Source organism: Saccostrea echinata, unplaced genomic scaffold (genome assembly GCF_033153115.1).
Source record: "Saccostrea echinata isolate AGI-Se365-2 ecotype Australia unplaced genomic scaffold, CSIRO_AGI_Sech_v1 ptg000009l, whole genome shotgun sequence".
Taxonomy (NCBI): domain Eukaryota; kingdom Metazoa; phylum Mollusca; class Bivalvia; order Ostreida; family Ostreidae; genus Saccostrea; species Saccostrea echinata.
Genome location: NW_026889758.1, coordinates 33,604,935 through 33,617,624, shown reverse-complemented (window position 1 = coordinate 33,617,624; position 12,690 = coordinate 33,604,935). Strand labels below are relative to the sequence as shown.

The 12,690-nt window shown below is 35.5% G+C and overlaps 1 protein-coding gene across 1 annotated transcript in view; it reads right to left on the bottom strand.

Annotated features, from left to right (window-relative positions):
• Nucleotides 1–12,690, bottom strand: part of LOC133184021 (suppressor of tumorigenicity 14 protein-like) — a 38,564-nt gene that overhangs the window by 22,490 nt on the left and 3,384 nt on the right. Inside the window, exons 3-8 of the mRNA XM_061318892.1 lie at nucleotides 11,782–12,363; nucleotides 10,640–10,756; nucleotides 7,301–7,493; nucleotides 7,119–7,209; nucleotides 6,094–6,259; nucleotides 2,998–3,134 (exon numbers count right to left, since the gene is read on the bottom strand). Of these exons, the coding sequence (XP_061174876.1) occupies nucleotides 2,998–3,134; nucleotides 6,094–6,259; nucleotides 7,119–7,209; nucleotides 7,301–7,493; nucleotides 10,640–10,756; nucleotides 11,782–12,363 (1,286 nt within the window). The remainder of the gene's footprint in view (nucleotides 1–2,997; nucleotides 3,135–6,093; nucleotides 6,260–7,118; nucleotides 7,210–7,300; nucleotides 7,494–10,639; nucleotides 10,757–11,781; nucleotides 12,364–12,690) is intronic.

Sequence of the window (12,690 nt, the reverse complement as noted above, 5' to 3'; positions counted from 1 at the left end):
TTTGAAGATTTTTTTCAATATATTCCTATGTAAAAATTTGATCGCACATTGTGGCCCCACCCTACTCCAGGGGGGTCATGATTTGAACAAATCTGAATCTACACTACCTAAAGATGATTCCACATAAGTTTCATATTTTCTAGTCCAGTGGTTCTTGAGAAGAAGATTTTTAAAAGATACCACCAAATTTTCACTTATTCTTCATTATCTCCCCTTGGAAGAGGGTGTGGCCCTTCATTTGAACAAACTTGAATCCTCTTCACCCAAGGATGCTTTGTGGCAAGTTTGGTTGAAATTGGCCCAGTGGTTCTGGAGAAGAAGTCGAAAATGTGAAAAGTTTACAGACGGACGGACAGACAGACAGACGGACTACAGACAAAATGTGATCAGAAAAGCTCACTTGAGCTTTCAGCTCAGGTGAGCTAAAAATGGGTTAAACTTAGAAAATTGACAGAGGAAATTTGGACAATTAAAATAACAAGTTAATGGCTCAAACTCTAATTATTTATGAAGCAAAACTACGTCATTCCTATTATATTTCGTTATTTAAAGAGTTTTGCCGTTTGTAATATTTTGTAAGTAAAGAAAATATTGTTCATACTGTGTAAAATTGAGGTATTTTCCAAGAAATACTCAGGGGAGAATGAAAAGTAGGTCATTGACCTAGTTACTTGAAAGTGAAAAATAACACAAGAATCAAGGACAAAGGGGCTATACAACAATCTTCGCGGACTTTGTTGTTTTAAAATGACATATTTAAAAGCTAAACTGCTTTTTGGTTGTTACTATGGGAATTAATGTTGCAGCTGTTGCAAAAAATACATAATCCGCGTAAGCGGGTAATGTACATTTTTTCTGCATTAGCTGCAACGTTTAACTAAAACCTAGATAATTCTACTTACATGATTATTTATAGACATAAATATAAACAATAAAATGTCTTTGTTATTATGGGAATTTGTATTATTGATACGTTGTATGTTTCATTGATGGAATAGCCACTGCTTAAGAAATTTAAACAGGAGCTTTGCTAAGTGGCGTTAAAGTACTGATAATCGACCGTGATTTTCTTAAGAAATAAAGGACATAATATTCAGTGAATATAAATATATTTCATTGTCCCCCGCTTTCAATGAAATTGAGGGGGGGGGGGGCTATTATTTTGGGTCTATCTGTCTGTCCGTTTATTATCTGTCTCATTCTGTCTCTGTGTAACATTCTCGTTTCTGGACGGTATCTCAAAAAACTTTTAAGATCTTGCAATTAAGTTTTATATCATAACTTCCAATGGCCTTAGAAATCCAACTGATTTTGAGGTCAAAAGATTAAAGGCCAAGAACATAAATATATTCTCTCTGTGTAACATTTTCGTTTTGTATCTTAAAGGGGCCTGGACACAGTTACATTGTTTACATTTTAAATTTTCTATAATTTAAAAAAAATAAAACCAGTTAAATTGAACTTACATGAATGTTTTTAGAATTCAATGACAACGTTAACGACATTCTTCTTTACATCTCATCAAACATCTGTTTTTGTAAACAGGGCACGGGCTCTGTTTTTGTTAATGTTTACGTTTTGCCGGATGTGTTCAATTTGTTACTTTGTTAACTCTGCACACATCACTGAGAACGAACTGACAATACTTGTGAGCTGGTTTTGCTTTCTCACATTTCTAGTCTGAATTTTCTGGATTATAGTTTAAATTTTTTTCATTAATACACAACAAAATTTCTACTTTTCTTAAGTAATAAGGATAAAGTTTACGTCGTGAAAGTGGATATGTGTCAATCGAACGCGTCCCGAAATTCGTAGTTTTAATAATTTCCAAATAAAAGAAGTTTCTGAACACGTCTTCATTATATTTCCATGTGAAATACTTTGGCAACATATAAGTCATGGTATTATATAGAAAATTTGAGAAAATATTAACTTCAAATCTGTGGCCAGGACCCTTTAAGAAGCTTTTGTGATTTTGAAGTAAGATTTTATATTACAATTCCTTACGGCCTGAAGAAAAACTCTATTGATTTTTAGGTCAAAAGGTTAGAGGTCAAGGCCAGAAATTCACACATTGCAAATAACACTTTCCAGATGATAACTTAGATCTAAAGGTCAGGGTGAAAAATTCTTATTTTGCATAAAATAGTTTCCTAGTGATAACTTTAGTTCTCTTTGATGTTTGCGATGAAATTTCATTCCTTTAGTCAATATGACGTAAAAAGACCTCTATTGATTTTGAGGTCAAAAAGTCAAAGACCAAGGTCAGAAATATATTTATTGTACACATAGTTTTCAGTTGATAACTTTAGTTCTATGTAATCTTTTGCAACGAAACTTACGGTTAATTTCTTTAACCTAAAAAAAGACCTCATACTGACTTTAAGGCAAAAGCGGAAAAGTCAAAATGTCAAAATTAACTCTCTTTTTTTATTTCTACATCTTCATATTCTTTTCATTTTTTCCACCCTTTTCTTTTTCCTCAAGCGGGAGACACAAGTTAGCTTGTTTAAACTATTTTACACAAGAGCTTATCTACGTTTTATGGCCATGGAGTCTGGTGAAATATTTTTGAGATGAAAGTGATAAAAAAATAACATAAAAGTTACCATTTAAGTGTGAAGAAAGTCAAGTAATTTGAACCACGGCTCAGTAAGATGTAAACTACCCCCCCCCCCCCTCCCCTTTCCATTTCCTTATTAATTTTGAGTTGTGTGATATGAGTAGCATTTAAAATATTCATCTAAAAACAATCTGAGAAATAAAGAACGTCAGGAATGACCTTCATTCACCAAGTTTTATGAACCTCAAGCATGCAGCATTTACATGTAGTGCAAATCGAAGACATCAGATGGTGCAGAATTTTCAGTTCACTAATTTGTATTCTCAACAGCGTTTGTCTGCCCGACACACTTTATATCTTGAAAACTGTTAGGAGTAGGGGTATATTGTTTGCTCGATTTTGGAGTTCAAGCAGATACCATTAAATGAACTTACACTACAAGAGCCGGTCTCGCCATCACCGATACATATATGGGTGTTCAGGATCGAAGTAGGCTGCCATTGTCTTGCGCAAGATTGTTGATCTATTACATTGGTCCTCAATTCATTGAGTTTCGTCTGGTCACCTGTATCTGAAATATTTCATAAATGATGTTATTTTTAGATCAAAATATGACTAGTTCTGAAAATTCAAATAAACAGTAATTAGAACTGATTTATAAAATTTTAAAGTAACTTTATTTCAATTTATGTAAAAGTCTTTCAAATGCTAGTGGTGAATAGAAAAATTGGAAGTTGCACGTCTTTTTTTCCATTGATTCATAGATTAGAACAAACCTACCAAGGGTGATCAAAAAGTTCGCAAACTATCTCTTACTATATTTAGAAAACCACAGTTCAGATCAGATTGAAATTTGGCACACATATAGACATATATTCTATAAACAGCAGGTGTTATATAATGTTTTGCTCCGTGTATGTGACTTCACAATCTGTAAATGACGTCAGAATGTAGATGACTTGTGACAAAAAATGGTTGACTCAGTCGTACTCGAGCAATGAACGGTTGTAAAGTATAACGTATATCTTGGAAATTCCTTTGCAGAAGAATATGATACATGTAATTTGTACAAGGTTTATGAAGACAAAAGACTTACCAAAAGTTCAATCATTAATTGGATTGATTGTTTCAGTGAAGGCAGGGAGATGGTTAAAAATGATGTTTGTTCTGTTGCCCAGCAAAAGCAAGCCGGGGAAAAGATGTGTTCTTAGTTGAGCAATTTGTTATCATGAAAGATCGCCAAGTTACAATTAGAAAAATAGTTGAATATCTTAACAATAATATAATTATTAAATCCCTAAAATATCGTTCACTTTAGACTTTAAACATATGAGATATGATAAAAAGATGTCGTCCATATTTTATCCACATTGGATAAACGACGCTCTCGAGGCAGAGGACTCGAGTTTTGATGATCACCATGCTAATTCTGGGAAGGGATGTCCTTATCCATCCATCCTATTGCCGAGATTTGGCCATTTCTGACAGATAGACTGTTCTTGTTATAAAAAATAACTTGCATGGTATGAAATGTAAGACTCGGAAAAATCCTTTAGCTTCTGTGAACAGAACGCTACGCAGCATGTCACGTGACCGCCTTGATCACGTGATTCGCGCATGGGCAGAACAATGGCATATGTGCATTATAATCGGAGAGGACTACTTTATAAAATAATGGGCACTGAAACCTAATTTATTTTTTTAAGGAAGTAATTCAATTAGTTCGCGATTTTTTTATCACCCCTCGTATGTGATCATTTACAATTTTTTTTTTTGTGCAATTTGCATACAACATCGAACCGTAATATCTGGGCTCCCTTGGTTCTCAAGTCCGATAAAACTCATATTGCCAAACTCATCCAATAAATATATAGTATTTCTCCGCTGAAAATGTTATACGTGTTATGTGAGGGAAAACTACGATGACCGATATCAGCCTGTACATATTCCGACTGCTATTGAAATTTGTACATCTAAAATGTACATTGACATGTACATTTTGGAATGACAGTGCACACTTCGTGCTCTTAACTTTTGTCTGTACATGTACAAAATGGCAATGACAGTGCACACTTCGTGCTCTTAGCTTTTGTCTTTCCATGTACAAAATGGCAAAAAGGCAAATGTCAAAACGTGGACGCTGAAGCACATATTCTTTTGATTAAAATTCCTGGTCAGCGAAAACCATTATATATGAATAAAATTGTACAACGGTGTGAAATGATATTAGAGGAAAATATTCTGAATCTTTTATTTTACAAGAAAACTCTAAACACTGAGCACTAAAGAGTTTTCATTCCATGGTAGTTTAACACAGTTGGAATGCTATTTTAAAGTACTCACGAAAATGTGATTATATATAAACGTACAATGTATACTAAGTATTTCTAATATAAATGATTTTTTCTATGAAATACGAAAGTTGAAATATACGTATCAAATTTATGAAAAAAAGCATTTTAAAACTACTCAGTAAATGAAATTCAAAGTAAATGTTGATTTTATGAACTTCAAAGTTCATAATCTTACTCTTTCATCGTATCTCTTACTAATGGAAACAAGATGCAAAGAAATGTTTGTGGAAATTAATTTTCATTTAGAGTTAAATCCACCTGTAGTGTCACTCTTTTGTTTTAGTGCTCCATTATCTTTCTGGAATGGAAAGTTGCAAATTACAATGAAAGTTTTACAGAATTTATTATGTTCTAATTCTCCTTACCGTGCCTCTATCGACGAAAGAACCTTAGAAAATTTTATTAAGCTTATTTTCACATATAAAGAAAAATAAATGTGCCACTGCTTAGAACCGAACCCGGTTACCTCACTTTCATACTGTCGGGTACTCTTCTCACTGTGCTATCGAAGGGGTTGAATGAAACTTGATTTGAAAAAAACTCCAATAAACTTTTTTCGCCTTTTTCTCTCTCTATATATTATCAAATACTACGAAAATGTAATATATAATTATTTACAATGTATCTTAAATTAAAATATTATTAATTATATTTAAACAAACAATAAATACAAGCATTGAAACAGGTGGATTTTACGCGGATTAATGTAAGAGTAGCTCCATTGCCTTGTACTACTTTATTCATATGCAATGCTTTTCGCTGACCAGGAATTTTAATCAAAAGGATATGTGCTTCAAGCGTCCACGTTTTGACATTTACCTTTTTTGCCATTTTATACATGTACAGACAAAAGTTAAGAGCACGAAGTGTGCACTGTCATTGCAAAAGGTACATGTCAATGTACATTTCGGATGTACAAATTTTAAAAGCAATCGGAATATGTACAGGCTGATATCGGCCATCGTAGAAAACAGGGTGATATTTCATAAAGATTCATTGCTCCTGCATCATCTCCCTCTCCTAAGCTGAGGTCTCTCTCATTACTGCAAAATTCGTCCTAACGGCCTTGGGCAAAAGTTTCGTTCGTAGGTCGGACAAAACGCGTGTTGCCCGAACCTAGTCGATTAATGTAATACATGTATTTATTATTACTTTAAAAAAAATCAGGACACTTACTTTTGGTTATTCCCCAACCTGTGATCCAACATTCACTGTTTTGAAAACTGGCTCCTTCATTCGGCATATAAATTGGTTGTACTGCAGCAGAGTACGACACAGGTGTAGCTAGCTTTATCAGGGCTATATCGTTTGGATATGGGTCCCTGTTCACAAAGTTAGGATGCTGTGGAAGATGAAAAATTTACTATTAGAAATAACGTCAACTGGGGTCAAAAAATACCAAGGTATTTTAGTGAATGCAAGTTTATGCAGGCTCATAGAACACAGGGAGGAGGGGGATGTTGTAAGGTGGAGCATTGGCAAATTCCAGAATTTGGACAGTAAATTAGCTTTTTTATTTAATTTCAATTTTTTTTTTGCAAGTCAGATAATTTTGGGAAGTTGCTCAGTAGATCTGCAGGCTGACAGCAGCTATTGGCCACCAGAATGAAAATGACTGCGCATCTACAGGACCCCACCAATCAAATTTCAAAAGATGAAGTAGCAATGAGTAAAATGTCATGGTAGTCCTGGGAACCTTTAGTAGAATACATTGTTCTTCAACAACCAATTGGCTCTCACAGTAAAAATGAAAATCCTAAACCTTATTACAAATCTACAGGACACCGCCAATAATATTCAAAAAATGGTATAAAGACGTAGATTTGTTTGTTTTTTTAACGTCTCTTCATGAATTTTCACTCATATTGAGAGGCCAGTACTTGCCGGTGGATGGCTAAAAATTTAGACATCTACTCGGCACTTATGGCCTTTGAGCAGTGAGGGATCTTTTTCGTGCCGGCACATACTGCTACAAGGTCCTCGGTTTATACGGTCTCATTCGAAGAATCAGTCACCGCGTCATACAGTGGATTCGAACCCGCGACAAAAAGGATCAACTCCTTACTCCGAAACTCTATAACAAAAGCTAATTGCGTCTGGTTACAATTGACGGATCATTGAAACTCTTTCAATCTTTATATATATGCTGAGGTCCAGACAGTCAAAACATTACGTATGCACCATCAACCCTATGAACGTACCCGTATAACTTGTGAAACCCCCCGGATGACTTCTGTTCCTTGCCTAGTTGTTAGATCGTGGTCCCCTAATACAACACGATCAGCAGATCTTCTACAAATACAAAGGTATCACATGTGAGAATTTTAATTTACCGTAAATATTTAGAGTCATTAAGTCTTGCATAAGAATATTTTTTTCTTACCCGTCCAGACAGTGGGCAGCAGTAACAACCCACTGCTCATTAATCAGACTGCCTCCACAGAAATGAAACCCCTCGTTAGTTTGGAGGGACACTTGCCAAGGCCAGCGGTTCCGCGCGGCCTCTGTACCGCCAACTATCATTGTGCCAGGAATAGGCCCGGTCAAGCCTTCAAGTCCTCCTATATGTTCAGGTACTTTGAATAAAAACAGACAATCAAGGTGAGGATAAGTGAGAACTGAACACAAGGGAATTTTGTCCAGACATGGTTTTTTATACTCCCGTAATCGGAGCATATAGTTTTTGCCCTGTCCGTCCTGACTGTCTAGCTGTCTGTTTGTCCGCAAAAACTTAACCTTGCCCATAACTTTTGATTGGTTGGAGCTATGGCTTTTGTATTCCTTGTTATAAGACCTTTCTTTGGGTACCAACATTTTGTATCTTGGAGTTTGACCCACTTTTACAAAATTTTACCAAACTTTAACTTGGCCATTGATAACTCTGGAATGGTTGCTGCTAGGGCTTTCATTCTTCACAAGTGTATTCCTTGTGATAAGATCTTTCCTTGGGTTCATTAATTTTTTACCTTTTGGCGTTGACCTTGGGGTTTGACCCACATTTCTGAATACATTAACCTTGGCCATAACTTTTAAATGATTGGTGCTAGGGCTTTCATGTTTCACATGTTTATTTCTTTTAAGGAAGCTCTAAACACTAACTAAAAGTGCTTTTTGGACTCAGAGAAAAATATATCATATAAAGGTGTGCATATTGAGACTATTTAGTTCATTTTCAACATAGCGTACCTGCCTTATTTATGCAGGAAAAATGTTCAAAGACAATTGACTATGCGTGAACAGAAATCACTGTTGTTTACTTACATTGGATATGTTAATGAAAATAATGGTTTCAATTACTTATTCTTGGTCTAATATAATGTAAAGAATATCTTAATCTATTACAAATTGTGTAATTAACAGTAAATAATCATTTTTTCTTTCTTACTTCTAAGGGCAGGTCACTCTAACTGCATAAAACTACCCCACAAGTAGAACTCTTTAGTGTGCAGTGTTTAGAGCTTCCTTAATAAGACCTTTCCTAGAGTACAAACAATTTTGACTCCTTGACCTTGGAGTTTGACCTACTTTTGAAAAACTATAACCTGGGTCAGGGCTTTCATATTTCTCATGTGTATTCCTTGTGACAAGATTTTTCCTAGGGTATCAACAATTTTTGACCTTTGACTTTGAAGTATGACCTACTTTTGAAAGACTTTGACCTTAGCTATAACATTTGAACCGTAGGTGCAAGGGCTTTCATATTTCACATGTATATTCCTTTGGCAAAACTTTCCTTTGGGTACAACAATTTTGACCTTTTAACCTTGACCTTGGAGTTTGACCTACTTTCGGAAATCTTTAACCTTGTTCATAACTTTTGAATGGTTGGTGCTAGGACTTTCATATATTACAAGTATATTCCTTGTGATAAGACCTTCATTAAGGTATCAATAGTTTTGATCCTTTTTCCTTGACCTTGGAGTTTGACCTACTTTTGAAAAACTTTAACCTTGGCTATAACTTTTGAATGGTTAGTGCTAGAGCGTTCGTATTTCACATGGATACTCCTTGTGACAAGATCTTCCCGTGTGCACCATTAATTTTGACCTTTGACCTTGACTTCTGAGTTTGACCTATTTTGAAAAATTTTAACCTTAGCCATAACCTTTGAATGGTTGATGCTAGGGCTTTCATCTTTCACAGATGTATTCCGTGTGTCAAGACCTTTCTTTGGGTACCAATAGTTTTAATCTCTTGACCGTAAAGTTGATTTGCATTTGAGAAACTTAAACCCTCACCACGGGCTGCCATACGGAGGCATCAGTGTTTCATAAACACATCTTGTTCCTTATAGCCTTTACAACTTCAGAGTTAAAGTTGTGTACTAGTAAATAAGTATAGGTTTTAATACGCCCATTCAAGATGAAAGTGAATTGGTCAAATACAAAACAAGTTCAAAAATAAATTATATTTGTAATATTCTGCAAGTCGAAGTTGGGAATATTGCATGCTGATGAAGCTATCCCATGATACAAATATTGCATCTCAATGTTTTGCATTAATACCTTGGTCTTTAAACATTAAGGTTCGATCAATTAAGTACCCCCAATCTTTCTGCTTTAAAACGATCCCTTAATTTCAACTAATAAGATAGTGCCACTAGAGCAAATTTGACATAATCGGGTACATGTATTTAACATTAACAAAATGGAAAACTCTTTGAAAAATTTCCATCATTTTATTATTTTCTGTTGCTTGCCGTCAGAAACCTACCGTATAACGGATATTTTTCGCGATAATCAAATTTTTGCTTTCCAGGCGAGCAATTTTTTTATCGTAAAATAAATAAATAAATTGGAATAAGTGTATACAGTAAATATTTCTTAGATAACTCTAGTAAACCACTTGGAGATTCGCAAATATAGGATAAAGCAAAATTGGAAATAACAGTGCTTTGCAGTATTTTAGCAAAAAATGTAATGTGAAGGGAGAAGGGAAAAAACGTTATACTGTATAAGGTAGGAAACTAGGAATGCTCCGAGTCGATCCGGATGATCTATGATAACGATTGATTGATTGATCGTATGTTGTTTGACGTCCCATTCGAGAATTTTTCACTCATATTCATATCATCATAATTATACCGGTTAAGGGGTTCAAATTTAGACCTTTACTCGGCACTCAGGGCCATTGAGCAGTGAAGGTTCTTTATCGTGCAAACCGCTGCCGTGACACGGGGCCTCGGTTTTTAAGGTCTCATCCGAAGGACCCGCAACTTTCACTTTAAAGTGCCGAGCGCTTGGCGAAGGAACAGTTGCTACCTATTTTCTTATCGACTTAAGTCAGCCGTGGCCGTGATTCGAACACACAACCTTCCGATCACTGAGATAGCGAATGGGGAATATTAAAATTTTAATTTTTAATAATAGTTTTTGCAGATAAGACAAAATTTACTTGTTGTTGTCAAAAAGTGGTGGAAGGCTTATACAGGACAGACTTCAGTTTTCAAATCAGCGGAAAATATGCTTTGATTGATGTAGGCACGATGTATGCTTTCTGTGATGGAAAAATGTAACAATGAAAATTTAACCAATGGCGTGTCAGCTTTTTCTTACGTCTGCTTGGGTAAATATAAATCACTGGCGATGAAGAATTCTTGATTATTTTGGATAGTGCATAATATACCGAATGGTTCCTCTGTACTAATATAAAAACCATTTTGTAAATCATATTATGTGTTAAAGTACTGTAGAACACGATTGAATTGTCAATGGTTTCTTACAGACAGAAGGGAGACAACACATTCCAGATCCACCACAACCCAAGCCTGGTTCTATTTCGTTGGCACACTCATTTTCATTGGCTACACAGGAACCATCCAACGACTCGCATGTCCTTCCTGGATAGTGAAAATCGCATTGAAATGAAATTATGAATATATTATTTTCGTTAAAGACATAGATAATCCAGGGTGTAGATTTTATTAAATATCTGCGAAATATGTAGAATACGACGTTGGAGATGAAGACGTTATATACCTCACATTATCTGAAACTCATGTCACATCTAATGTTGCTATAACCTTAATTGACAGATTGTGAAATCTGAACACTTCACGCGTAATTTTTTTTTTATTGAAATATCAAAAATTCTAAAAGTACAACGAAATTCCACTCACCATATTTCAATTTTCGAATATATTTAAGCCCATCACCTATGATTCGTACATGTAACTACGAGAATGAAATAAAACTTTGTATACTTGGTCGTAAGCATCCAGCCCTGACGATACATGTATAATAAACATTTCCGAAGCATTTCTTACCCTACCATCGGCCCAATTACAAAAAACCCGTCACCAATAATTTGAAGCTATGGATTTTGAAATTTTCTTCTTCAAAGCTTTTAAATATGTGAGTTTTGCGTTTACCCAATGGATCGATGAAATTTTCCCCTAGGATCCACCACAAAAATTCTTGACTCACCATCACCAATTGGTTGAATATATGGATTTCAAAGTCTCTGTCTTCAGAGATATATCAAAGTATGAGAGCTTTGAACTGTCATGTTGTAAATTTTGAATTTACCGGGTGGCAGTAAATACAAAATTTACAACATGACAACTGGACAGAACCGTAGTGTTGGGCCGACAAAGGGAGAGCCGAATAGAGACAAGATATGTCCTTAGTGGGTAAATGGGGGGTTTTCAACATAGCAACATTTTTTTTATAATCATGCATTTACTTAAAGAAGAAAGTTATCGATATAAGAAATATATTCACTATTGTTAAACAGTGTGTTCAGGATTCGATCACTATGAAGAGGTTTGATTAAAAGAAAATTATAGTTTCTACACCTGTTAAAACATTAGATCCGTATGTTAAAGACCAAATAAACTCTCCCAACTAGTAAAAGAAAAATAACCTGAATAGCTTGTTGGATTTGCATTGGGTTCTCGAGACCAAAGTCCTGGCCCTTCACCTCCACGATTATCATAGGAATTCGGTCCTGTTGGATTTGAATTGGGTTCTCGAGACCAAAGACCTGGCCCTTCACCTCCACGATTATCATAGGAATTCGGTCCTGTTGGATTTGAATTGGGTTCTCGAGACCAAAGTCCTGGCCCCTCACCTCCACGATTATCATAGGAATTTGGTCCTGTTGGATTTGCATTGGGTTCTCGAGACCAAAGTCCTGGCCCTTCACCTCCACGATTATCATAGGAATTTGGTCCTGTTGGATTTGAATTGGGTTCTCGGGACCAAAGTCCTGGCCCTTCACCTCCACGATTATCATAGGAATTCGGTCCTGTTGGATTTGAATTGGGTTCTCGAGACCAAAGTCCTGGCCCTTCACCTCCACGATTATCATATGAGTTTGGCCCAGTCGGATTTGCATTGGGTTCTCGGAAAAGGTCAGTAGGATTGCCGTAGAAGGTTGCCTCAATGGACCAGAGGCCAGGTCCTTCTCCTCCTCTGTTATCTAATGTTTGTGATGCTATCTGTCCTGTCAAAATAGGATGTAGATATTAAACATTGCTTTTTAATTTATCTTTTCCCCTACAAGATAATATTTGGACACGACATAAGTTTATTAATGATAGAATATACCTCCTTTTTATGCTATCGTATTGGTTTTAATATATACTTAAGTAGTTAGGGTGCTTGTTTACAGGCACTTGTTTATCTCATAGTATACCAGGTAGTTATAATAACACAAGGTATCTAACTCCGAATTACATATAGTAACCCCCCACCCCCCGAATCGCAGTCATTTTACACTTTCGGAGAAAATGCACTGTTTAACTGTTTATCAACATTCTCTTTTACGGTA